The sequence below is a fragment of the Lagenorhynchus albirostris genome, chromosome 12, assembly GCF_949774975.1.
Source record: "Lagenorhynchus albirostris chromosome 12, mLagAlb1.1, whole genome shotgun sequence".
NCBI classification, from domain to species: domain Eukaryota; kingdom Metazoa; phylum Chordata; class Mammalia; order Artiodactyla; family Delphinidae; genus Lagenorhynchus; species Lagenorhynchus albirostris.
In genome coordinates, this window is record NC_083106.1 from 28,761,572 (window position 1) to 28,785,659 (window position 24,088).

The following is a 24,088-nucleotide window of genomic DNA, read 5'->3' on the forward strand; positions in this document are numbered from 1 at the left end:
TCTTTTCCAAACTTTTATTTGTGCACATTCAATTGAAAAAGATAACTTTTACAGGTTCTTTGGTGCCCATATTCAGCATACAAAAATGTAAAAGACTATTCACAAATAAAACACATCAGCTCAAACTGGAAAAAAATAATGACAACAACAAAACACTTTAAGGTAGTGCACACTGTGACAGCTCTGCTCGTGGGGACATGAAATTACTGCGAAAATAAATAGAATGTCCTTTTGTAAAAGCAGCAATGTCATGTCTTGTAAACTTCCTTTTTATATTACAGCAAGGTTTGAAATAAAATCCAAAGGGACTGGAGCTTACACTGTAGCCGTGAATGAATAAAAGAGTCTATTTCCTCAATTACTGTTGGTCCAGTTTTCCTTTTGTTCTGAGTCCAATGTGCAGCAGGTTTTAAAAGGTGCTCAGTTTGGGATTCTAACCAATTACGTGATGACTTACAAAATTTCTTTCCTGCTTTCAAACACAAATGGGTATACCTGTTCCACAGCAGTAGCGACGGCCTTTACGTTGGGCCCTGTAACAACACAGTGGAGGAAGGGGTGAGAAGAGGCAAAAGAGCACTAGGAAAAGCTGATTTCCCAGAATTACAAATAACCAAGTACTTTAGAATTTGTCAGGTTGTTTTAAAAAAAATCTACACTTACATAATTATACACACAGTCACAGCAAGAACCAAGAGAATAAGATTTTTTTATGGACAATTAAAGGGAATCAAACACAAAATGATGATATTCATCTTGTTTTAGGGCACCCTTGTGAAAAGGGAGTATATAAAGAAACCACAGAGACAATCACAAAGTACTATAATACGCTTATTAAAGGAAGGAGTAACAAGCGGGACTACACAGCTATTATGCTTTTGGTCACTGTAGCCTGGCTTTTGGTTAGGCTACGACTGAAGCTCACAGGAGTATCGAGGAACCCGGCAGAGCTAAGCAAAGCTGCTACCAGAGCGTTGGGAAACCAGAGGGCCGTTATAAACTGCACGGTCTAAACATCCCCACAAGTTTACTGCTATTTGGTACTCACATGTTTACTACTAATCTGGCCATTCACCCTTACAGCTTACTCTGCCCGTTAAAAAAAAAGCACCAGGGATGAGGTTATGTTATGTGTTAATTAATCTATATAGTGCTAGGACTTTAAAAATGTGTAGCCTTTTATCTAAATAGCTAAAAAAATATATAAAAAGGATAATGAAAAAATATTTTGATAAAACTTATTCTGAATAAATACGTGTTTTCTACTAACGTAAACTTACCTTTTGAAAGATCCTAAAAAACGTACATATGCATCCACTGTGGACCCTTTGAAGGTACTGACCACGTCCTACCCTGGGCCGATCCTTCCTGACTCACCTCAGTCCCTCCACAGAGTAGAGCTTTGCCCATGGGAACCACTCAGTATATGTCCACTGAATTAACAGTTCATAGGGTATTCCAGAGGTTAATATGTAACGCATACTAATTAACCAGGTCAATGGTCTTCAGTTTGCTACTGTGTTGTTTAAATCTATTAACTTAATATATATTTTACATATGCATTATTTTCTTCCATACTTAGCAGGGACTTGTCAATAGATCTGGAGGCCTCTGTAAGGTCTGGGCTCCAAAGTGTAGAAACAGAGAGTCCAAAGAAGGAAAGAAATGGACTTGCTCCCCCATTTTTAAGATTCAGGCATGACTCTGGCAAGAGCCTGTAAGTCTCCAAGGAAGATGTGAAAATCCATGGCTGAATCAGAACTAAAGCTTTTTTGTTGAAGGCTTACAGGTGTCAATAATTTTTATTTTCCTCTAAGGATTGAAGGAATAAAAAGAAAATTCAAGGACACTACAGAAATTTTCCTTAACTCAGTTTTGCCAAAGGTTGGGTCTGACTCTCAAGTAATGTCTCTGAACAATTTATAACCATAGTACCATTAAAAAAATCATCCTGCATGCTAATACTACCGTTGGACATCTATGCCTACCTAGTATTCTGAAACTACCCCTTCCAAGTAATTAAAACAATTCAAAAGATATAACAAAATACACATAAAACATACCAAATAGGTACCAATTATATATGAATATTTTGCTCATGTAAAACCTCTATGAAGTTCATAGAATGGGTTTCTCTTGAATATTTTAAATGCAAGATGTCATAAACTTAAAAATCATATATAAAAATACATACTAGAATATTTTAAATTCCCAACTGAAAACTATCCAAATGCCCATGGAACAATATATTCACGTACTGGGTACTAAATAGCAGTAAGAATGGCTGATCTACAGCTACATGCAGCAATACAGATGAATCTCACTAGGGTTATGATGAAGACAAAGAAGACCGACACAAAATAGTATACGTAAGATTTCAAAATAGTATATAAAAGCAGGTTAAACTAATCTACTGTGTTAAAAGTGAGGAGACTGGTTCCCCTAGAAGGGCAGAAGTGGCTAAAAGGGACAAAGCAGACTTTATCTCTATTTTGGTACGGACACCTCTTATCTCATTCAATCCATAATTGACAAGCTTGGTTTCAATATCATAAAATACCTGTTACTGTGATACTTCCTGTTGAAAAAATCTGTAATGTAGCTCTTAGAGATTTTATCCGATAACACACAGCAGGATGAAGTTCAGGCTCGTAACTATGCAAAAAAAGCCAAAATTAATATAAATACTTATAGCCGGACAAGTAACTTCAAATTTGCTAGGTTATCTTGATTCTTCAAAGACCTACCTGGCATGAGGTCTATTGTTCTTTGTGAATTCTGGCAAACGTATTTCAAATGGCATGTTACATACTGCCAAAACGTTAACAACCTTAAAATCTGTAAATATTACCTTTAGGAGAGAAGTAAAATGAATGAATTATTTTGAAACAAACAAAAAAATCTGCTCATCATGGCAATCTTAATCATTGAATTGTAATCCTTAAATATAAGAACAAACAAGATAAACAAAAACATTTAAAGCATGGATTTAGTGTTTTAAGTTATCAGGGGCTCCTTAATGCTATAATTAAAGGGGGGAAAAAGGGTCAAAAACTTCATTAAAAAAATAAACAATGCCTGAGATAACTGCATGATCAAAGTGCTACATCTGGGGTCTTCTGAATCTTATTTCAGTTTAATTTTTCAATACTTTAAACCCATTTAATATTTAATCTACTGGGATAAGAGGGAGAACAGTGAGGAAAAAATTAAAGCAGAGTCCTCCTTGAAGTGTCAGAATGCAAAGCCATCACTTAAAACTCAGAAAGTACTGGACACTGAGCTCCAAACGCCTGACTTTTTCTTATATGCAGTCAGGTAAAATGGCATTTCTGCGAGTTTAGTTAGATGTTTGTTTCTTTTGGGGGACAAAATGAGGAATAGTGTGATAGAATTGTGCTTTTAACTCACTGGGATTTCTCTCAACATTTCTAATATTATGCTAAGAAAAGAGGCTCCGAGGCTGAAAATAAAGTCCTCTCAATATTAATAACTTCAGCCACTCCTACCAAGATCTTAATGGTTTTACCCTGTCATCTTTTCAACTGCCCCTAGTAAAACCACAGATCTGGATGAACTATCCTCCAGCTCAGTACCGGCACAAGGCAGTGGGAGAAAGTCACAAAACGTGCACAGTGGCCCCGCTGTCAATCATGGCTCTCTACCCTGCACGCCCATCCAGCACCAACACACCCATGTCCCCCCAGCACCTCAGTGCCTTCCTAGCACCTTCCACCTCAGAGGAGACTGAAGTCATCAGAGAGAAACTCAACCTCTCATCACCTCCCACCCAAATCCCAAACTGCCTAGGCCCACCTGTTCAGGAACCACAGCTCATCTTTTTCTTTCATTTACTCATCGTTTCCAGGTGACCTAGCAAGTCCAGGATATGTATTAATTTTATTCAAATGCATGACTCTACAAAATCACATTTGATAGGGCTGGCCTGCTAGTAACAGTCATTTTACAAGTGTGAGAGCCTGCTAACCAGTGTATACGTGTCAACAGGGTCCTGCAGCTCTCGCTCATCATCCTGATACAGCATTCTTGTGATGATCAAAAACAGAATTTTTTTTTTGGTGAGAAGTGAAAAATGTAAAGAGTTGAAAAGGCAGTTAATCTGTAAGGAAACAAGTCTCTCTCTCTCTCTATGGCGAAAGGATTTGGGAGAAAGCCAGGATTCCTGACAAATACCCACACGGGCAAGGTCTGCCACTAAATTTTTGTGTTGAAGGACGGTATTATACAATGTAGAAAAAGGTCAGTCATAAGAGGACTTTCTGTGGAGATTTCTTTAGTCCGTTAAAAAAAAAATGCTAACTTTACAAAAATGAATCCTTGAGTATCTGCAGCTCGGACAGCTTTTGAAAACGTTACCTGAAATCCTAGTTTCTGGAGACTCCGGGCTAAACGTCTGGCACCAAATTTAGCTTCTTCTTCACTGTGGTTTGAAAGAAAGAAAAAGACGATCAGTTACACAGGAAATAAATTTTATACTGAGGAACACAACAAACTGTACACGTGACTTTGTTTTTAAGTCTAGAAAAATGTCCTTCCCATGAGGGGAAAATTAAAAAATGAAAATCGAAAACCCAAGTAACATTTACCTTGTTGCTCCAGTGCAAATAATTTTTCCTGAGGACCAAATCGTAGCTGTAATTCTAGGCTTTCTAAGCTTCATTAATACTTTCTGCAAAAAAAGACAACCAGAACTCCAACAACCTGATTACACAGTAAGTGTTGATTTTCACACACGGTTCTACTTTATGTGGCCATTTCATGTTTAAGTACTATGCCAAGCTTACCCAAGACTGAAAAAACTGTTCTCCAAATCACCCATTCTGAAATCAAGAACCACACTGAACACAAAGAACGTATTAATCCAAAAGGACATTTAATCCATTAAAAATTCAAGGCCTGTATAAACCTCTCACTGTATACCTGAAATCAATGTACCACAAGGATGTACACACTCCAACTCTCGTTCCACTCTGTTCACATAACTGGAATTTGCAATTTGCACACATCCTCAAACATGCCAAACTTGTCCACGCCTCAGGAGCTTTGCCTAGCTTACTTTCATCTGGAATATTCTTCCTTCAATGTTCTCCCTTCACTCAGGTCTCGTACCAGATGTCATCTCCACAGAGAGGCCTTCCCTGATCATTCCACCAAAGTACCCATCCCTTCACCCCTCCCTGATTTCTAACCCTGCTTTTCTCTGCTTCTTGGTGCCCGTCACTACGTTATACTGCATCTTACAGCTGAGATGCCCATTACATATTCAAGGTTGATGTGCAAATCCTGAATGCAGGAGGAATGCTGGAGCTGGAGATGTAATTTTAGATTCCTTAGAAACGAAAGGCACTTAAAGCTATGGGTTTAGAAGAAATTACCTACAGTGTGAGTATAAATAGGTCAAGGACTAAGGTCCAGGATAAAATGTGAATTTAAATTTTCACTGCAGCTTTTCATTTATGGCAGTATTTATTATATGGCCATTATGTATAAAAGAGATAAATGTTTACTGAATACGTAACAAATATATGAATGAGACATTTCTTCTTAAAACTCTTGTTACATTTTTAGTTCCTTCTTTTCTCTGTCATATGCCATATTATCAAACTAGAAAGCTATTAAATCTGGGGAGACAAAATTTACCACAGATGCAAAATAAAATCTGAGCTAAAATACATTATAAAATTTCATACGTTAAGTGGCTGTGGCTGAGAAACATTGAGGTTATTCTACGTTTAACTGTCTTGCACTACCAGCTCGTCCATCAACTCAGTTTTCAGTTAACCTTCCTAGAAAAAATGACTTCTCTACCATATGGCATGCTAAAGTTCCAAAGCAGCATAAGCCTTTTCCTCTCTTTTTAGCAGATATATTTGCTCCTTTTTTAAAGTGAAGATGGCATTATTGATGAACCTGAAAACCTTTCATTGTGATTCACTGAAATCTTTAATTGAGTTTAATTCATCTTTACTTAGTTTCTAGCATGAAGAACTAATGAAAATTTATCAAGGTATACTGACACCTGATTTTTAGAGCTTAAACAGAGCCTTCATACACATTCTTAATTTTTATAATAAATGTATAAGGTATTGTCATCATTGTTTACTTAGTATCTTCACAGCACTATAAAATTAGGGTAATGTAGCACACACGACAAAATTCAGATACTCACTCCAACGTCACGCTTATAAATTACATTTGCTCCCTCCAAAGCAATCTTTCTTAAGTTCAAATGGCATCTTGTTCTAAAAACACAGACTACATTTGTAATTAGAATGTCCAGTGCAACATCACTGTCTGCATCCATTGGGGTAGTTTAAAAACTTAGCTTCCCACCACGAAGATCACATCCTGAGAAATAAAACAAAATAAGATAATTAAACTCAAATGTTTTGTTAATATATTGTTCACAAGTAATCTTGAAAACTAAAATGCAAGCAGTCGATCTCATTACTTATTGTTCAAATGGTACTCAAATCAAATCATATCCTTTCTTCTCCCACGAAAAATGTCACTTTTTAAAAGATAACATGTCATATAAAATCCTTCCAAATCTGGACCTAACTTTCATTCCTTAAAATTAATCAGTAACTTTTACACGCCAGGAGCTTGCCAGACGTAACTGCAGCAACTCGCCTTTACAACCACCATGCTCCAGGCATATTGCAGTTATGGCCATTCTCCGTTTACACCATGTTCAAGGGCTGGACTTTGTGGTCCCAATGTCCAACCATTAATGGTACTATAACCCACCTCATACAACCTGCAAGGGCTATAAAAAGAATGACCTACTTTTCCGCTATTTTGGGTAGAGCCATTGACTTAAGTTTAAAGAGGCAGCAATATTAATTATAACATTTATTAACAGACTTTTCTCACTTACTAGTCATTCATTCATTATTCACTTACTGAACACCTCCATCCACTGAGGATGCTGGAGGAAAAAAGGAATAAGGCAAGGTCTTTTGTCCTGAAGGAGCTCACAAACCTGTGTGTGTACGGGGGAGCTCTAACAGTTACTTAGCACAACAGCATTTTTATCAAGATCCCAATCTTCCAAAATATGTATCTTTTCAATTTGAATTTCTATAAACAAACAAGAAGAAGCCCTTGTTTTTACTAAGCACATGATCCATGTCCAGATAAAATATTCTCTGAGTTTCCACATCTTAAAAAATAAGTAATGGTAATTCAGCTTACCTACCCCACAAAGAGAAAATCAGAAAATAGTAACAATACTATTATAATTATCTTTACAATTCCTTGAAGCCACAATATGAAAATGAGCTAGGATTCTTTATACGGATTCAAGTTATTATATGACTAAGGATTCAAGTTATTATATGACTAAAAAATGAAGAAGCCAAGAGTCCAAATAAAAAAAATTCAGTTTTGTTTTCCTGCCTTTTAGTTTCTGATAGGACACAATGAGAAGTCAGACCGAAACTTTTAGCATCTCTACAGGATCATATAGCACTGAACTCTGTACTACTTGAAACTCAACGTCATTCTATTTTCTCAATCTTATATTCCCTTCAATCTGCTTATCTTTTTGTTTTTCTGTTCTTTGTGTATGTTTGAGCAACCTCATATGATTCTTATGCATAAGAGGCAGGGCAGGGGTGGCAGTGGAGTCTGAGGGATAGATATATAGGTGGACAGATTAATAAGCAGAGGACAGAAACAGTTATCAGTGGTGATCTTAAGTGCAGACTCCATGTTTGACGCACCACCGACTAAGTTCTCAGGACTTAGGCCAGTTATGCATTCTGTCTGTGTCTTGGTTTTCTCACCTGTGACATGGAATAGACAGTGCCTACCAGACAGTGTTATGGGAATTACATAAAATGTACGAAAAGTACTTAGCACATATACTTGGAAAATAATAACACAAAAATAACAGTGATTAGGGATAAAAATAAGCTCAAAGCCACAGGCAGAGCAGAGATTTCTTAGCATTACTTCCCACGATTACATCACAACCCAGATATCGAGCCACCTGCTATTTTCCTATTAAAAGTAGGAAATAACTGTGAGGTAGAGGCTCCTGGCTGCTCACCCCAACATCTATTAGGGTCACTCTGTACTGGTCAAAGAAATGTAAAATAAATGGTTTTGTGTCTTTTGAGAAGTCTGCTTAGAGGGACCAAATTAACCAGCGAAGACCCTTTTGCCTTTCTGCTCTTCTTCATTCTTGCTGCATGGAGTCTGGACGTGAGAGCTGGAACTCAAGAAGCCATTTGGGATCATGAGATTATGAGATGAGTATGGAAGAATAGTAAGACAGAAGCAGCCCGAGTCCCTGATACTGTGAACCTCCTTACTAGCCCTGTACTTTCTAATTCTAGACTTTACAAATGTGAGAGAAAAATCAATTTCTATCTTAAGGCCCCATGGTGGACTTTAGTTATATGCAGCCTGACACACATCCCATGATAAGAGGCCACAAAAAGCACTACTTAACAGAGAAATTACATATGAAGAAACGATGTCAAATTTACTGTTTCACATAGACTTTTTACAACAAACAGGCTAAAACAAATTGACTCAGATCTACTACTCTTGAGTATTAAACTGCTGAACTGTCTGGGAGAGAATACAAGGATAACATATAAGGTAAAAAATAAGTCAAGAAAGAAGGGGTAAAGCAAATCTTTGAGAATGCAAAGAAGCCTTAATTAATTTGCAATTAATTCAAAATTCATGATTGTTTCTATACATAAGCAACTTAAATTCTAAAAATGAAGTCATGGGCATAGACCATCATGTTAGGAATATTCATATTTATATGAGTAAGCTGTCAAACAGTCTCAGAAGATATATCATTGCTTTAATAGGTTTTAAATCAAGAATAAAATATGAAGAAGTCAGTACTTAAGAAAAAAAAAAAGGCAAGGCATACTACATGAAAGATTCCACCTTTTTCAAGCAGTACCAAAAAAAAAAAAAAGCCCATTTGCAGTTTATCTATCTTGTAAAACACGAGTAGTACTAAATATTAACAAAGATTAACTTCTTAAAGCTAAAGCATTTCATATCACTTTTAAATAGGATAATTCAAATGGCAATCCAGTGAAAGAGACAAATCTCAACTTCTACAGAGCATCATACCCCTTTCAATTCTGAGTGAAGCTAAATCATTTATCAATGGGTAAGAAATTCTACCTGAGGAAACTTTATTGTCAGCATTAAAGAGGAATGAATTGATTACCTCTTAAAGTAGTTCAAAAGGCTTAGATTATTCCTAAAAATACACACACATAACTATTTAAACACAGTTTAAACACACACACACACACAACTATAAAAAACATGGGGACAATTAATTCCCACTAGGGAAGAAATATTCCAAATTGCTTGTAACTATTATGGTACCTACAGTTAAACATCTGGACCATTTATTTCACCTACTAAATTCTGAAAGTCAAAGACTACATCTTAAATGTTTGTACACACCCATGGCTCAGCAGCATATCTGGCACATAGTAAATGTTCTCTTACTATTTGGTGAATGAATGCTAGAAAATCCAACATTTCAATCTTCAATCTATATTAAATTTCTCATCCACCTAGAATTCCAAACTATTTCTGTTAATACTAGGCATGGAAAAACTTTTTAAAAACTAAAAGCAAGTCTGAAACTTTACTTCCAAAGGCACTCATTTTCATATAAATGAAGAAGAGCTAAGAGTCTTTTTCTTTCCCTTAATATAATATCCATGAAAATGCATATGTAGTACACTTTACTATATTGCTTGATGGTTTACACATAAAACTTTTTAAACTTGTTTGTACAGTTCCAAGGGAAATGTGTTTAAGCAACTCCACGAAAAAGAATAGTATTTTAGAGTGGCATTTAAACTTACAAAGCTGTTAAGCCTGCTGACACTATAACATGAAATACTTAAGATACATAAATGGCAAAAACGAACATCTATGTACCTACCACCCAGCTTAAAAATAAAATTTACAATACAATTGATGTCTCCTCATGCACTTCTCCCAAATTACATGCTCGTTCCTTCCCTCTGGAGAAAATCTCTACTCTCGCTGAATTGTTTTATCATTCTCATATATTCCTCTTAAAGTTATGACATATGTATTACATCCTTGAACCCAGTAAGTCATGTTTTCAAAAAAAATACATTGATGGATTTGGTTTGCTAATATTTCAGTTAGGATTGATATGTCTATGTTTGTAAGTAGAATTTGCCTATAATATTCCTTTCTTGGACTGTCTTTATCTGGTTTGAGTATCAAGGTGACACTAGACTTATATACAAGTTAGGTTGGTTTCTTCTTTTTTTTTTCAGTTTTTATTTTTTAAAACATCTTTATTCGAGTATAATTGCTTTACAATGTTGTGTTAGTTTCTGCTGTTTAACAAAGTGAATCAGCTATATGCATACATACATCCCCATATCCCCTCCCTCTTGCGTCTCCCTCCCACCCTCCCTCCTATCCCACCCCTCTAGGTGGTCACAAAGCACTGAGCTGATCTCCCTGTGCTATGTGGCTGCTTCCCACTAGCTATCGATTTTACATTTGGTAGTGTATATATGTCAGTGCTACTCTCTCACTTTGTCCCAGCTTACCCTTCCCCCTCCCCATGTCCTCAAGTCCATTCTCTACATCTGCGTCTTTATTCCTGTCCTGACCCTAGGTTCATAAGAACCGTTTTTTTTTTTAGATTCCATATATATGTGTTTACATACTATTTGTTTTTCTCTTGCTGACTTACCATAATTCAAAAAGAGTCATGTACCACAATGTTCACTGCAGCACTATTTACAATAGCCAGGACATGGAAGCAACCTAAGTGTCCACTGACAGATGAATAGATAAAGAAGATGTGGCACATATATACAATGGAATATTATTCAGCCATAGAAAGAAACGAAATTGAGTTACTTGTAGTGAGGTTTCTTCTTTTTTTAAAAAAAAATCCTCTGGAAGACAGTTTTAGAAAACCTTATCTGAAAATTGTGTGGACCTGTTTCTTGTTTCCTTGGGGGATTTTAAAAGATTAATTCAATTTAAGAGATTTAAGACATTTGATGTCTTCTATTTCTTCTTTAATCAGTTTTCCTAAATTAAATTTTCTTGGGACATTTTGCATTTCTTCTAAAATTTAAAATTTTATGGCATACAATTTTTCATGGTTTTCTTACAAATTTTAAAAACTCAACTTTAGTATACTTACCTCTTTTTCATCATAGTATCATTTATCCCTGCTTTTTTTCCTATCATCAATCTTGCTGAAAAGTTTTTCTATTTTTTGTTTCTTCAAAGGACAAACTATTGGCAGTTAGTTGATCTTTATTAAATTTTTTGCCTTATGCTCATTATTTCCTTCCTTCTACAGATCTATTTTTTTCCTAATTTCTTATATTAGAAAGTAAGTTGGATGCTTAATACTTCAGTTTTGAACTTTTTCTCTCTTCTCGTATGAACATTTAAGGCGATTATAACCAAGTGCTTTCGGTACATCTGAAGTTGGATATATTATGTTTCCATTATCCCTTGATTCTAACAATATTTACATTTCCATTATTATTTTTCTTAGACTAATTAGCTATTTATTTAGAAAGTCTTTGCCTTTAGACATATACAGTTTTTAAATTTACTGGTAATGAGGAAGTGCTAACTTAAAAGAATGAGATACCACTATTTATACTGGTAAGCATCAAACACTGCTGATGAAGATGTAAGTAAACCAGCATTCTCTTAGAATCTGGAACAATTTCTACAGGAGATAATCTAGCAGTGTGTATTCAAATAATTAAAAATATGTGTATATGATGAATTGCAGTCAACCATTAAGAATGCATCTTGAAAAAAAAAAAAGAATGCATCTTGAGAAATTATTCAACTGAGCAAAGTATAAATAAGATTATATACACTGCAATTCTGTTAATAACAGAAACCTACGTGCCCATCTAGAAGGGATTGGTTAAATAAAGTATAGCAGTCTCATATAACAGACTACTGAACAGACTTTATAAATTACAACTACATGGATGTAGACGGAGGTTCATAATGTAAAAAATAAATATATGTTTGATAGAGTTCATTTTGGTTTATATATCTCTGTATGTACTAAAAATGCCAAAATGTTAACAATTATTCTATTCAGAGAATTGGCAACAGAGTGACTTTGGTAATTTCCCCACTGCCCAAGGCCTAATATTAAGACATGGTTTAATAATGTGTTTGTCCTGTTTCTCAAGTAAATGCCTAACATGTGTTTGTCAAATATTTCCTTCTAATAAAAAGCAAAGTTGAAAACTGAAGCTGTCCTACTTCAAGAAATAACATTTCTAGCACTGTATTAAAATGCATTATTGAAGTTGAAACAGCTTCTTCCCTGCTCACTGACTTTTATGGACAAGTTAGATCCTCTTTCCAGTGGTATTCCAACTACAACCTTAAAGCATCATCTGGAAAACATCGCCACCTCCTGGTTTTTAAGACAAATTACATCCGAGACTACTACATTTAAAATTTTCCACACCAGGAAAGACATTTTAAACTAAAAGGGCACAATAAACACTGTTATAAAAACAATGCAAAAATAACCCTAAAAATCTAACTAAAAGCCAAAAGAATAAAATAAACATGAGAATACAGAAAAGTAGATTCTAGCTACTTTTAAGTGTACTCAAATTGCATCTGAGGATACTGTGGGTGCGGGTCCTCAAAGGTTTAACCACGGAACTACTGTCCATGATTTGAGAAATGGCAGAAGGAGGGAATGACTGGATATAGTACAATTGCAAACACAGTGTGAACCCAGGTGGTGTCCTAGAGATCATTCTTCTACAAATAAGGTACGCCATTCAAACTAACCTCGTATTCTTTATAAAGCCCCCAAAACAGCAGCTTAGGAAAGAGACATTTTGTGTTCCTGATCCCAACAGATTACTCGATCGTCTCTCAACACATGCCTAGGACTAAGATGGACAAAAGCCTTTTAGAAAGAGGGTCTTCTTTCATATCTGTTTAATACTACAGCATAAACCTTACAAAAGGGCAGGGTGACTTAGTGTTTACATTTAGGTGTGTGATACTGGGTAAGTTACCTGACCTCTTTCTAAGTCTTAATTTTTTCTTCTGAAAATCGGCGATAACATCACTGCATCTCCCCGGGTGCTTTTAAGGATTAAATATGATTATTTATGTCAAGTACACAGCATACAGCATGTGTTCACTAAATGGTAGCTATAACTGTTTAAAGGATTCACAGGTAGTAGAATATCGCAACCAGATAGTATGATTTAGTGAATTGACACAAAACTTGAGAACAGTCACATTAACAGAAAAAAACAGAGATCATAAGAGGTTAGCCAGGGGTCAGCAAACTACAACCAATGGGCCAGGGCCTGATTTGTTAAAAAAAAAAAAAAACAAGTCATACTGAAACACAGCCATGCTCATGTGTTTACATAATGACTCTGTGGCAGAGCTGAGTAGTTGTGACAAAAACCAAATGACCTATAAGCCTAAAATAGTTACTATCTGGTCCTTTAAGAAAAAGTGTGCAGATCCCTACACTAGTGCAATGGGGCGACAGCGATAAAATAAAATTTAGTGCTAATAAATGTAAAGCTCACATTTTTACCTAGAGTCTGTCATACAGAGTGAAGTAAGTCAGAAAGAGAAAAACAAATACTGTGTATTAACACATATATGTGGTATCTAGAGAAATGGTACAGATGAACGGATCTGCAGGGCAGGAACAGAAACGCAGGCATAGAGAACGGACGTGTGGGCACTGGGGTGGGGGGAAGGGGAAGGTGGGATGAACTGGAAGATTAGGTTTGACACAAATACATTACCATGTGTAAACAGATAGCTAGTGGGAACCTGCTGTATAGCACAGGGAGCTCAGCTCGGTGCTCTGTGATGACCTAGATGGGTGGGAGGCGGGGGTGGGAGGGAGGTCCGGGGCGGGGGGGGGGGATATATGTAAATATATACCTGATTCACTTCATTGTACAGCAGAAACTAACACGACGTTGTAAAGCAATTATACTCCAATAAAAAAATAAATAAAGTGAATAAAACATCTGTATATCATGGTCCTTGATTGGTTCCTGGTTTGAACAAAACAGTTATAAGAGGAAATTTGGGTATGATAGATGACATTAGGGAATTACTGTTAATTCTGTTAGGTGAAATAATAGAGTGGTCATGTAGACAATTATGCTTATTTTTCAGACATGCATATTGAAACATTCACGGGGGAAATGCCATGTCTGTAATTTAAGATACAGGAATCTTCCACTGTCTGAACTCGGTAACAAATAGATTTGGATAAAGTTTCAGATGAGTCCCTCATTATCTGGAATCTTACCACAGGAACCAAACAAATTTGGACAATCTATTCTGAGGTACAGAATGAATCTGGATAGTAGGTATAATTTTATTTTAAGACAAAAAAGTACCATACTACTGCCTCATCTCTTACTAATGATTAAATCTAGGTGATAGGATATATGCGTATTCGTTACACTACTCTCCCGACATTTCTGTCTAAAAATTTCCACAATAATTTTTAAAAGCTGTTTTAAAAGAAAAAAAGAATTTCCTTACAGTAAGTCACACTAAGACAACATGGATTTTAATTATATTACTTACAAAGAAAAAGAAAAACTAGGTTAGAAAGGACTATTCAGAGCAAAGGAATTACTAGCCTCTTTGCTACTAAAACATCTAGAATATCCTGACCTTATCATTTAAAGAGGGCACTGATATCCAGATATCCAGAGGAAAGTAGGATGTCATGAGATATAAAAATAGTTGTATGAGGAGAGTCTCAGGACATTTAGCACAAGAAAGGAAAGATAGCAGTTGCTCTCAAATGTCTGAATAAAAAGGAAACTGAAAGATCCAAATGAAGTCGCACGGAAGCAGGCCCCATAAAGCCACACCCAAAAGCAAATACCTGCAAAGCAGAAGCCTCAACAGAAGGTAAGTGTCCCAAAAAAGGGGAGGTAGGGCAAAATACTTAACCAAGTTGGGAATGTTATAGGATGATTCTCTTATTAGGTAGAAGATGCCACTAGATGGTTTCTAAGATGCCATCTAATTCTCAAATCCCAGGATTCCAACATCTTACATGAAGACATACTATAGACAAATTTACATACTAAATTTCATACTAGAATTACATACTAAATTTCAATTTTCATTCTAGAACTATTATGTTAGTTTAGTTAAATTAACATCCCAATTCTGAACTTCCCACCTTCCCTTCAACAAGCGTTCGTGTTCAAACAGGCAGTAAAGGGAGAAAGATGGGCTGAGGGGCAACGGCGGAGGCAGATGACCAAATTGCAAATTCTTTGTTTGGCATGGTGACATCATATCATGAAGACATTTCTCCGCACGGCCCAACAGCTTATACTTTATACCAACAGTCCTTGGGGTTGGCATTTTTGTGTTCTAGCCACATGAAGAAAGAAAGTTTTATTAACAGTATGCCTGGGCACAAAAACCCTTGTATATTCCAAAGGAAAGGATTATGTAGTATACCACTCATATAAAACAGTTAAATGCTTAAATAAAAGCAAAAGTATTTGATGTACAAAACCATCACTGCATTAAGTTAAACAGAAAGTTAAACTATCTTCATTACATATGTCTCCACCTTCTATCTCTGACTTAATCTAAATACCAATTCTGAAGACTGGTAGCAAAATGGTTATTACAATTTTTAAAAATCTACATTAAGAGAATTACAAAGATACTGTTTTTATTTTATTTTTTCTTTTACACTGGAGCATAGTTGATTTACAATGTTGTGTTAGTTTCAGAGGTATAGCAAAGTGATTTAGTTTGTTGCTTAGTTAGTTTAGTTTTTACGTATATCTATTCTTTTTCAGATTCTTTTCCCATATAGGTTATTACAGAGAAAGATACTGTTTTTTAAACAACTCTGAGGGTTGCCAGCAACTATCTATTAAAAAAAATAGTAAAGAGGAGTATATTAATATGTTTTAATCAATGAACATATTTGTAATGATGCCTAAAAGGTGGTGGAGGAAGATTTAAATGATGCTGATTTTCTGAAAATGACTGCTTAAGGAAAGATAACTCAATGGTTTACACTGTCATGAAAAAGTTCCAGTATAAAAAAGTATTTTGCAGTTTAAGAATACATAATCAATACTTACCCCATATTAATAATGCTTAAACAGTAGCCTGCTTAAGAATTTCACTATTTTTTTTTTTTTTTTGTGGTACGCGGGCCTCTCACTGTTGTGGCCTCTCCCGTTGCGGAGCACAGGCTCTGGACGCGCAGGCTCAGCGGCCATGGCTCATGGGCCCAGCCGCTCTGCGGCATGTGGGATCTTCCCGGACCGGGGCACGAACCCGTGTCCCCTGCATCGGCAGGCGGACTCTCAACCACTGCGCCACCAGGGAAGCCCAAATTTCACTATTTTAATATGTGCTAATATGTATCTGTAAAGTAAGAAATTTTGGATGTCTAATGGATGCTATGTGACTAGGGGCTGGCTCTAAACTGTTTCTCCCCTTATTTGCAAAATACAAACAACACTATTTACTCACCATATGATTGATTTGAGGTATTAATGAGCACCTCACAAATTATAATATGCTCTATTAAAGTGTTGTCACATTAGTCAATGCTAACATTAATATTAATTTTAACTAATGTACTATTATAAGAGGAAAAAAGTATTTTACTGAATACAACTTGAAATCTGGCGATTCACACTCAAAGATGAGAAATCTGGCTTACAGATTCCTTATTATGTAAAAGCAAAATTTATTTTGGATAGATTTCTTAGTATTTCAATTACACGGTCTTAATATATGATTTAATATATGATTTTAAAAGATGGCATGTCATTTTCTGATTACATAAGAAATACTTAAAGAAAAAAAAAGTCATCCATAATCTCACCACAGTGATAACTACTGCTGTTTTTCTATGCTCATGTAGGCACATGAGCCTGCTAAATCCATATATTTATCTGTGCATATTAAACAAGATTGAGATCATATGCATATGGTGGTGTATCTAGTCAACAAAGGATTTTATAAAAACCTTTGACAACCTGAGATAAGAAAAATAGCAATATTGAATTGATTTTCCTTGAATACTAATGAAGGTGAACTTTGCAAATATGAATACTTGTATTTATTCTATGTTAATTGCCTCATACCCTTTGTTCATTTTCCTTCTGAGATATCCTACTGATTTATAAAAAGCTCTTATATGTAAAGAAATATCAGCCTTTTGCTTGCTTATGCTATTCCTTCTGCTAAAAATGATCAATCCCGATTTCTATACCTAGCTCATTCCTACTTGTTCTATAGCTCAGCATCACCTTCATTCAATCAATTCTATAACAATGAAACGGAAATCTAAGCATCAGGCCCAGTCCCAGCAGATGGGGGTCCAGCAGTGACCAAGACTTGGCAGAGGGAACAGCTGGTGTTCTCAGCTCTGAGGTGAGTGGGCAGTGTGAAGTGTTCAGATGTGAAGAAGGGCCAGCCTGGCTAGAGCGGGAAGACGGAAAGTGGCATGAGACCTGGCTGGAGATGCAGGGAGGGGTTAAATTATGCCTTCTAGGCCAAGTTAAGGATTTTCATGTTTATCCCAAGATAATGGTGGGCTAAAGAGAAGCAAGAAATGACATAATGTATTTGCTTTTCATAAAAATCTATCACTGCCATTTCTGTAACAGGAGAATGGACTGCAAGGTTAGAACAGGCAGAAAACTCAGTTAGGGTCTAGTGCGGCAGTCCTGGTGAGAGAGGACAGTTGTGGGAGCAGGGTGGATGAAGACGGAAAGAAGTAGACTGAAGAGAGACATTTTTGGGAGGCAGAGTGAACAGAGCTTTGTGACTGATATGGGAAAGAGGAAAAGGGAGATGGAGGATGACTCTAGGTTTGTGGCCTAAGATACTATCTACTGGGACAGGAACACTGAAGGGAGAGCAGGTTTGCAAGGGGAGATGGGGAAAGGAGGAGGGGTAAGGATTCTGTTTTGGACATGTTAACTTGAAGGAACTTGTGAGACATCCAAGAGGAGATACAGACAATCAGATAAGAGCCACTGCTCAGGACAGGCCTAGGTCTAGACTGGAGGTGAAAACTTGGAAACCCTCATACAGAAGGTAATTAAAACCATGATGGGTAAAATAAGAAATCAAAGGAACTAAGACATCTGATCTCCAAGACTGAGCCAGAGCGTCCATTACCATGATGAATGCTCCGAGTCTCATGACCACGCTGCTAGTTGTACTACTACACAGCACTTTCCCACACTATAGTGAAATTTTGTATTTCTGTCTCCTTGGTAGACAATAAGCTCCTTGGACGCGTGATCAATTCTTACTTATTTTTGTACCCAAGTCTTGGAATAGTGCCCAAGGCATGAGACACATTCAATAAAGTGTCTATGAGAGGTTAACTGCTAGCTTGAGATTATTAAAAAGCAGCATCTCTACACATGCACACACAAACACACGTTTTAAGAGCGCAGGCTCTGGAGCAGATTACTTGGGTTAAATCCAGACTCTACCACTTATCAGTCGTCGTGTGACCTTGGGGGAAGTTATTTAACGCCTTTGTGCCTCAATGTCCACATCTGTAGGATAAGGCAGATAACAGCACCTAGTGCCAAGTGTTGGGAAAACTAAAATTTCATGCAGAGCATTTAGCATAGTACTTGTACACGGTAAGCATTCAAATTTAGCTATTCTTATTGTTTCTATAATTATCTCCTTTCTTCATCTTCCACGGATAGAGAAATGTTCAAAAATGGAAAGGATTTCCAGTTATTCATTGTGGTTCTCCAGCTTTGGAACACAAAAACAGATCATGTTGCTTCAGGGCTAAAAGCAAGGGTAAAAATAAAGAATACAATTTTGATGTATCTGGTAAATGATCAGTATTTAAAAAACAACTAAATTTAACAGTGAATTAAAACAACAACAACAATAACAAAACCGTTTCAAACCAAAACAAAAAGTAGTTGTTGATTGTGTGGGTTTTTTGGGGGGTGGGGAGTAGGGAGTCTGGAGGAGAAGGAGAGAGAAGAGACGGGGAGAAGAGTCTGACCAAGTCTACTACAAATTACAAAACGGACATTTTGCCAACATTTACTTAGCTAGGTACCTGCAAAAACAGGAAAACTGAATATTAAATTGTAACAAAACTATTCATCTGTTCATTTCATGTAAAGTGTAAATTTATCATGTTCATTTTAAGTGTAAGGCCTCAGTTCTTCCCAGAAGGTCTTACATGCATCCCTATTTTCCCATATTATGAGCTATTATTTAAAAAACGAGGAAGTTTGTCTCTTTACAGAGAATCTTAATATTTGCCCTAAGTTACCCATAATAAGCAACTACAATTTGTGAGACTACTCTAGCCATTAAGCTGATGCTAATAACACAACAGAATTTTTTAAAGATTATCATTTTCTTCGCAAGTAAAAATATTAATTAATTAGGTTGCTAAAAAAGGGAATAAACTCCCTTTCAGCTTGTGGTTGGTGTCAAGGTTGGCATGCATAAAGTTCAATTTTTTTCCATAATCTGATTTTTATTTCAAGGGTATGAACACAGGATTCAAACTTGAACTGCTGACAGCTCATCAAGAATTTAATCCAGAGAAAACACTGCAAGTTGAAAACACAACAGGTGGAATTTCCTATTTTGACAGTTTCCTTTCAACTGATTTTATAGGTTTACCCTTCATATAAAATGTCTGCTCTAATGGAGACAACCTGTTTAAGGTCTAGGTCACGTATGACTGCCATTTTTTAAAAAAAGGAAGGTAAGATTATGAAATTAGCTACTTGGAAAATAGTGTACAGAGTTCAAACTTTTCTAGTTAAAAAATAGTTTTTACTATTTAGTAAAAAATGTAACATACTTAAATAAAAGTAAAAGGGACTGCAGAATGAATACTCTTCCCACATGTAAGCACCATTAAGAATTTCCTGTCTTACTCAGAAATGGGCAGATCTTTCACTGATTGAGGGCTGTACCACTCAAAAAAGATAAATATGTAGAACTTGGTTGAAGATCAGAAGAAAGCCATAAAATTTTTTAAATTGGAAACTAAGGTCTGTGAGAAGGACTAAAGGGCACTGATTTAAACCTAGCACAACAGTAAACTGAGTAATTGATAATAACGTACAATTAAAGAAAGTATTCTAACACAGACGCATAAAAAGAGTGATAAGGAGGTTTTCTGATGGGAACATTGGTTCTTAACTTTTAAGAAAAACCCAAAACAGAACAAACAAAATAAAAGCTACAAAGAGGTACAAGCCCCAAAGATATTGATTAACTAACCTTTGTAGGGCCCTGATTTTAAAAACATTTCCAAGTTGTTTCTAATGGGGCAGTCAGTTGAGAACCACTGGGCTGAAACGCCACAACAGGTCAACAAAATAATGGAATTTCCCTTTCAGCAGGTCCTTAAAATGGGTTATATTCTCATATCAGGACTGTTTATCATACAGAACATCAAGACTTCTGCACTCTTTCCCATGCATTGTTTCCTTAACTTGGATTCATGCATTGAACGGTCACAATCTGCCTTCTGCCTCTGCATGGGATGAAATGTTACAAATGAACTGCTCATTGCTGAATCCAATGTCACAGCTGACACTCCCTCCTACTGGACCTCTCCAGAGCATAAGCCCTGGGAACCCCTGATTCCCCCGATTCTTCCTCACCATCCCCTATCCTGGGCTTCTGAGGCACCTTTCCTAGGTTCTCCCCATCTCAAATACTGCTCTGTCTGCCTCTTATGTCATAAATTCTTCAGGGAAGTCCACGACAGTCCCTGAAGGGCTCAACAATTGGTTTCAGAGGTGCAAACCCCCTTGAAATCATATCCACACAAATGTGGATGTACATCTGAGGAGGCCATTATTTTCTTCATATTCTCAAATGAGTTTAAGATCCTTGAAGGTTATAAACAACTGCCTTAAATCCCTTTCCAATTTAAGCTTTCCAGACTTCGACTGCTACCCATAAATTTATGGCTCTTACTTCAATCCTGACCTATCAGAGATTTGAAACCATATTCCTGTCTGGTAGGCATATTCATTAAGGTAAACCAACACATCCAACACTAATAATTAATCCCCTCAGAAACACCTGCTGTCTCCAGATTCCTAATTTTAGTTAATGGAGCCGCCACCCCTCTCAAACCTGAATCCGAAATTTCAGAATCATCCTTCATTTCTCCTTTTTCTCCTACACCCAGTTAGCTTCTCGTCTAGCTTCTTTTCTGCATCCCAAGTGTCAGTGTTTGACGTTAGGCTTTCACGTGCCATTAAGGCTACAGCCTTCTAGTGGAATTCTCTGCTTGCAGTCTCCACAATTTAGTCCATCTACCAAATAAGCTACCAGAATTGTCTTCCTAACTGTGCCACACCCCTGTTTAAATAAATCTCTTGGCTCTCTTACATAGACAGCTTGGAATGCAGTGAGTTTCATGTCTCCAAATTAAGTTTTATAACCTAATCTTCCACTTCCAACACACCTTAACTGCTTCACAACTTTTTACCACTCCTCTTGCAACAGCTGACCCTTTCCTGATTTTATATCTGCCTAGGATGCCCCTTCCCCACTCCTTCAACTAACAAACTCTTACTCACAACTGTATTCATTAGCATGCAATGGATGTGAACCAAGCACTACGGCTAGACACTGGGAATACAGCTCAGAACAAAACAGTCAGGTAAGAAACCCTCATGGCAGTTGTATTCCAGTGGAAGAAACAGACAATGAAAAAGGACAAGCCATGAAAATAATTAGAGAATGTGATCTATGTTATAAAGAGAAACTCTAGAGTGATCCAGGAAGGTCCCTTAACTTCCTCAGAGATGAGAAATTATTCTTAAAATGAGATCTGGAAGGCTAAGCAGGAGCCAGCCACATGCAACACTGACAGAAGAGACCCCAAGTGAGGGCCCAACAAATGTAAGGGCATTGACTGTATTATAACTGTCCACTCTACTAGACTGTAGGCACCATGCTCCTTAAAGAGAACAATTTAATATAAATGTCTTTAGAATGTGGCTTAGTGGCTGGCACTTGGTCATCAACTCAATAGACCGGTTTTAGTTCAGACCCCCAAGTCCTAAAGGGCAACTGTGTTCTAGGAGTTTTCACAAATACAGAAATATAATACCGTTCTGATGTAAGGAAAGAATAATTTTGGTTAAAACACACATACAGACCCTTAGCACTTTTGGTATATATTCTCTTTCCCTTTTCCTAAGCTACACTCTCCATTTCAGCCCCAAGGGTCCTAACTCATCCATATCCTAAGTTTATTCCATGAAAGCTGGTTATAGACTAGCTACCCTGTCAGTTACCTTCAGCATAACAACCATCCTTTAAACAGGGTGTGATAATAAAGCCATTATTCCTCTCTTTAGAAAGTGAGAGTGAGGATACAATACAGACAAATTAAGTTAAGAATATAGTTTCAGACATCTGAAACTCTTCTAATTTAACAGGCCCTAAACAAAAAGCCTACAAACAGTAACTAAAAGGCACACATTCTTAATGTACAGACAAATTAAACTATCACCTAAGTAGGTTTACACTATGCATTGAAGCAGAATTTTCAAGATTACCGGCCAGCCAAAGGTTTTCTCTAAAGACTTACATTATCAATATGCTGCTGAGATAATGGAAAAAGTATTATTCATAGAGCTTTTTATCAGTTGTGAACTGTTGAGCCACATCACATCCCTTACTTCAGGTCCTCCCCCATCAACAACAAAAAAGAGGAGAGAACTGAGTTAAGCAATCTGGTGGACCTTTGAGATGAGCACACCAGGTTGGTGTTGAGGAAGATCTAATGAACTGGTGACTGTGCCTTCAACATGGCTGTGGCTCCTACCACCACCCTAACCTGCCACGTCCTGGGATGTGGTCAACCCATGAGCAATTAACGGTTGCTCATTACAACCTCACTAGGTTGCACATACATACAAGAAACTGGAGATGCCCAAGAGGTTCACTGCAGCCATAAGCAGGTGAAAGATAAAAGGTTTTGTGGTTCAACAAAAGTATCTGGCAAATTAAAAAGAATGGAGAGGTTCTTGCTCCACATAAGCTGCAGGTTCATCGTGAATCTTAACAGAGGTTCAAACAATGATACGGTCTATAAGTGTTGGCCATACTCATAAACCAAATGCCCATCTTCAGATTTGCACTTTTGGGTTACACACTGATTTTATTATCTTCATATCTGAAAGATGGCAACACCTGTCCCTGAAAAAGGGTGGTGTTAAGAACACCGGAGAAACATTAACAATGTATTAGACAGAATAAAACACCCAGGTTTTATTCTGGGCAACAGTATTGACACTTTGGAGACCTGCTGTCCTAAAAATCTCCCAATACAGTCCTCAGAATATCTAAAATTAAAGGATATATACATGTGCGAGTATATATATGAAACAGCCATGATCATTTCCTTGCTTATCTCAATATTTTTTTAGACCCAGAATCCATGATGGCTACAGGAATTATGTTAACAATATTATATCAATACCTCATCTATTCTGGCCAATGTAGTTATTAGTACGCAATGAAATCAACAGTATCAACTAAATGTCACTCTCTTCAATCAGGAAAACAGAAGTCATGCCTCTAAATACAAGCATATTTGCCAATCTTCTTGGCGGGGTGGTTATAAAAACCAACTAAAACAAAAACTGCACAATATAGAAGAAAGAATTATAAAACTTTATCCCTGTAGATTTAAAGCAAAACATACTTTTAATAATGTTTTATATAAACTTCTATATGTTTTATAAAAAATATGATTTCAACTAAAAACCAACACCTACATATTAGCCAATATAGGAAAGAACAGTTTGTGATACATTGTACTTAAGAGAAATATTTATTTTCTAGTCAACAGTTTCAAAGGTCCACACAACTAAACTAAAACATTTGGATTTAACATTAAAAAGTTAGCCATTTCAATAGAAGCCTAATAAACAAAGCTATAATGATCAGGTTATCCCCTACCAGGCAGCCTCAGTAT

At 36.6% G+C, this 24,088-nt stretch overlaps 1 protein-coding gene across 1 annotated transcript in view; it reads right to left on the reverse strand.

Moving 5' to 3' along the window:
- The window catches only part of TBPL1 (TATA-box binding protein like 1), a 29,753-nt gene continuing 5,665 nt past the window's right edge, over positions 1-24,088 (reverse strand). The window contains exons 2-7 of the mRNA XM_060167604.1: positions 6,191-6,369; positions 4,608-4,690; positions 4,378-4,441; positions 2,748-2,851; positions 2,561-2,655; positions 1-533 (exon numbers count right to left, since the gene is read on the reverse strand). Of these exons, the coding sequence (XP_060023587.1) occupies positions 454-533; positions 2,561-2,655; positions 2,748-2,851; positions 4,378-4,441; positions 4,608-4,690; positions 6,191-6,325 (561 nt within the window). The 5' untranslated portion in view covers positions 6,326-6,369 and the 3' untranslated portion in view covers positions 1-453. The remainder of the gene's footprint in view (positions 534-2,560; positions 2,656-2,747; positions 2,852-4,377; positions 4,442-4,607; positions 4,691-6,190; positions 6,370-24,088) is intronic.